The sequence below is a fragment of the Ursus maritimus genome, unplaced genomic scaffold, assembly GCF_017311325.1.
Source record: "Ursus maritimus isolate PB19 unplaced genomic scaffold, ASM1731132v1 scaffold_16, whole genome shotgun sequence".
Classification (NCBI taxonomy): domain Eukaryota; kingdom Metazoa; phylum Chordata; class Mammalia; order Carnivora; family Ursidae; genus Ursus; species Ursus maritimus.
Window position 1 is genome coordinate 2342771 of NW_024424008.1, and position 4738 is coordinate 2347508.

General features: G+C 42.5%; 1 protein-coding gene across 1 annotated transcript; it reads right to left on the minus strand.

Moving 5' to 3' along the window:
* Positions 1-2032: 2032 nt before the first annotated feature.
* LOC103681419 (olfactory receptor 52B2) lies at positions 2033-4529 on the minus strand. Its single transcript, XM_008710984.2, has one exon. The coding sequence runs from the start codon at positions 2999-3001 to the stop codon at positions 2033-2035; it is 969 nt and encodes a 322-aa protein (XP_008709206.1). The 5' UTR covers positions 3002-4529.
* Positions 4530-4738: the final 209 nt, after the last annotated feature.

The following is a 4738-nucleotide window of genomic DNA, read 5'->3' on the forward strand; positions in this document are numbered from 1 at the left end:
ATAATAACAGACATAAGTAATTGGTACAGGCGATGTTAAAAAGAAAATTAACAGGGGCGCCTGGGTGGCTCAGTCGTTAAGCATCTGCCTTCGGCTCAGGGCGTGATCCCAGGGTCCTGAGATGGAGCCCCGCATCGGGCTCCCTGCTCTGCTGGGATCGTGCTTCTTCCTCTCCCACTCCCCCTGCTTGTGTTCCCTCTCTCACTGGCTGTCTCTCTCTCTGTCAAATAAGTAAATAAAATCTTAAAAAAAAAAAAAGAAAGAAAGAAAAGAAAATTAACAATACTAAGAACTTAGAATTAATGAAATATTTCTCAGATACTTACTATGAGCCAAGGATTATATTAAGTACTATACATATGGTTTATTTCATTTCATCTTCTCAACTATTATATACAGTTTATTTCATGTAATCTTCTCAACACCCCTATGAGATATTATTGCTATCCCCATTTTACAAGTAAAAATAATGAGGACTAAAAATATTAAATATGTTTCACACATTCACACAGCTAGAAAATAATAGGGATAGGGCTTTAATCCTGACAGGACTACAAATATTATCCACCTAATTATTTAGTGGAACAATCAATATTGGTAACAATCATTAACTTCTTGAGGAACACAACAGAGAGGAAGAAGTTGAGAAACTCCCCAGGGTTTCTAGCTCAGTGAAGCTGATGGAATCACCATAATCTAGTTCCTAAGAAAAGGAATGGAACAGGAAGAAAAGCTAGCCTGAATGGGAGCTCTATATCCTGGAGGAGAAATCCAGTTGCTAGGTATATTTATGCATCTAAACTCAAATAAGAGTTCTACGATGGAGAGAGGGATGTTGGACTCATTTGTGTCAATGGTGGTTGAAGAAATGAGTGTATATGATCTCTTCTGAAAAAGCATGAAAGGATGAGGGGCAAGACTTTAAACTCCGAGAGACTACTCCAAAGTTGCTAACCCAGCCAGGAACAATGTGCTATAATTCTTCACACTGAGAAGGGTCGGAGGCCAGGTTAGAAGGGAAAATCAAGAGCGCCCTGTTTCCTCCTACTCTAGTCTATCCCCTGGTGTGTCTGTTACAGCAAAGGTGTAAGAAGTAAGAAGCTCTGCAGTCTACAACTTATTTGCCTCCCTGATGCCAAACTGCCTTTGTGAGGAGCTGATTTACTCATCACTGGTTTGTGGACTAATTTAGCTGATCATTTGAGAGCATAATAGAAATGCATGTTCTAACATCAGGAGGTAATTGTGTGCTCATTCATTTTTCAAACATTTATTATGTGCCAGGCATTTTATAATGCACTGGAGTACAAATATGAATGACACACACTCTTCTGATTTCAAGGAGTTTACAGTCAATTAGGGGTACAAATAAATAAATAACCCATTACAATTCACTACAAGCATTTTGAGATTTGTACAAGATGCAATCAATATACAAAGATAGGAGCCTCGGATTGCTTGGAAAAGTCAGGGAGGAGTTTGCAGGGAAGGTAGCTCTTTATCTGAAATTTGAAGAATGAACAGTTTTCCAGATGGCTGAAGGGCATGCATGACTATTTTTCGAAAATACCTGCCATTGTAAAAGTGAGGAGAAATCTACTTGAATCTGTACAAAGAATCAATGCACATTTGAAGATTAAAAAAAAACTGGAATCCCTTCAGATGTTAAATATAAAATTATTTTCATCCATGTGTTTATAACCCACTTCATGGTGTTCTCTGTTTCTTGAGTACGTCTGTTCTACTGAAGATACCAAATGTTCACATCAGAGGCATGTACACTTAGTTATTATCTCTGGGTTGTGGAGAAGGGATACAAGAAGAGAAGAAGATAAAACAAACAGAGAAACAGGAGAAGGATGCAAAGATGAAGAGACAGAAGAGGAAAAAAAGAAAATTTGGAGGGGGATGACGACAACGAAGAAGGAAGAGAGAAAGGAAGAGAAGTAAAAGCCCTCTCAGTCCAGAAAATCTCTGTATTTCATGCCTAGTTTCCTTGATAAAGCTTGGAGTGCAGATTCATGCAGAGCCATTAGCCCAGAGGGGAAGCACAGCACCAAGTCTTGATGTCAAAGAACCGGTGGGCTACACCCTCCCGGATCTGCTTAGTCTTCACACCATAGACCATAGGGTTGAGCATTGGTGGCACCACTACATAAAGATTGGCCAGCAGGATATGGACATGTCGAGGAATGTTGCGTCCAAAGCGGTGGGTCAATAATGTAAAGAAGGATGGAACATAAAACATGAGGATGACGCAGAGGTGGGAGCCACAAGTGCTGAGGGCCTTGTGCCGGGCATCCTGGGAGGGCAAACGAAACACTGCTCTGAGGATCAGTGAGTAAGACACAGCAATGAGGATCACATCCAAGATGACCATGACAATGGGCACTGAGAACCCATACCAGATGTTAATGGTGATGTCAGCACAAGCCAAGCGGGCCACTCCAATATGCTCACAGTAGGAATGGGGGACGATGTTGGTCCGGCAGAAGGGCAGCCGCTTCAATAAGAAGATCACTGGGAAGATGATGCAGAAGCTTCGGGTGACAATGGCCAGAGCAATCCTTCCCACAACACTCCGCGTTAGCACTGTTGTATAATGCAAGGGGGCACAGATGGCCACAAAGCGGTCAAAGGCCATGGCTAACAGGATGGCTGACTCCCCCACAAACATCACATGGACAAAGAAAACTTGGGTGACACAGGCATCAAAGGCAATGTCATGGGCGTGGAGCCAAAAGATGGCTAGAGCTTTGGGTACAGTAGTGGTAGACAACAGGATGTCTGTGATGGCCAGCATAGAGAGGAAGAAGTACATGGGCTCATGAAGATTACGTTCTGTGATGATGACCACTATAAGGATGGTGTTCCCCAGGACAGCAGTGATATACATGAGGCAGAGGGGTATTGATAGCCAAATGTGGTAAGCCTCCCACCCAGGGATGCCCAGTAGGACAAAAACTGCAGGATGGAAGATGGTGAAGTTGGTGTGAGTCATGATGCACTTTAGGGTCCTCTCTACAACAACTCAGAAGCTGAAGAGTCTGCTGAAAATGACAGGAACAGAAAGGACCCCTGAGTGTGTGCAGAGATCATAAAAGATAGCATCAGGTTCTAAACTGTGGGACTCTTCTGGCAAGTTCTCCCAGAGAATGCTCATTTTTGGGTGTAGGAATGTAGGAAATTCTGACCCATGGTGCCCCATTAGGATGTACAGCTTCTGTGCCAATCGTGCTCTAAGAACTAGCAGAGGCTTCCCCTGCCTCCAGTCACCTTATTCCCAAAGTTTGGCCCCATTACATTTTTCTGACCTCATTCTACCATTCTACACAAGTGGCATTTGCACACTTACCTGTTTTATACTTATCCCTCCCCCCAAGTTTTTACTCCTTCTCTGTTTACTTAAATTTCCCTCCCCTGGCTATGGATTCTGGGAAACAAACTGAGGGTTTCAGAGGGGAAGGGGGTGGGGAATTGGACTAGGCCAGTGATGGGTATTAAGGAGGGCACATATTGCATGGAGCACTGGGTGTTATACGCAAACAATGAATCATGGAACACTACATCAAAAACTAATGATGTACTGTATGGTGACTAACACAACATAATAAAATTTTTTTTAATTTCCCTTCCCTTCCACTTCTACTTACACAAATTTTAACCTTAAAATGCCTCCTTAAAATATACCAATTTGTAGTGACCTATGTTTATAACAACGTACCTCCTTCCTGAGGACCTATTAGCTTAATTATATTCTACCTTGATTATATTTAATCACGTTAAATTTATCTGGCTATTACTTTGAACATTTCATATGATACTAACCTAATATCTTGGCACTTGTGGCTTCCTGTTCATGAAAATGGAGCACCAAGCAGATATCCAGAAGAAGCCTAAGGTATGTATTTCTCCACTCTGGCCCAAATTCAAATCTTCCCTACAGGCAGCAAGGAATGGAGCAACCAATGAAATTGAGAGGGACCATATTCATTGCCTGCTCCTTGTGACTTCTCATGCTCCTCCCCAAATGGTTCCAGAATGGTGTGTCTAGTCTATATCTCCTTATCCTTAAGAAACATCCCCCCCACAGAAAGGAAAACTATTTTGAGTACAAGGAATCAATACACTTCCCTGCGGTTCCATTAATATAGCCCTCCTCCTGCCCCGCTTGTTTCTTACCCTCAAAAAGATTCAGATCTCCCTTCTGCTAAGAAGGGCTAAGCATAAAGTCCTCTCTCCTTAGCTTTTCCCAACTCTCAGGTGAGATTGGTTTCCTGCTGAAGCTCTGGATGACCTGTTAGCTATTAGGACTAGAGAAAGTATGATTAAAACTCTGGAAGGGAACATGGATAAAAGGGACAATAGAAAGAATAAGGAGAGAATCAAGAGTATAAGGTTACCAAATAAATACTGAATGGATCTACTACTGATAATCAGAGGGCCCCATGGAGGAAGGCATCCAAAGGAATGAAAGCACCAACTTATGAGTCTATCCCCTGCCCCTATGCAGATGCACTTGCTCAGAGCACGATGGGCTGCGTGGAGTGAACAATGGGACTACAGGTGGGTACAGAAAACGGAACAGGGCCAGATTCAGAGAAGCATGGTCCCCAAGTGAGCTAATAACATGACATCTTTCAAGGCAGTAGATTTTAAATATTCATTCAACTTCTATTTAGAGGAGAGGCTGAGCTTTCCTGGGATAAGCACAGAGAAAGCCCACTGATAGCATTGC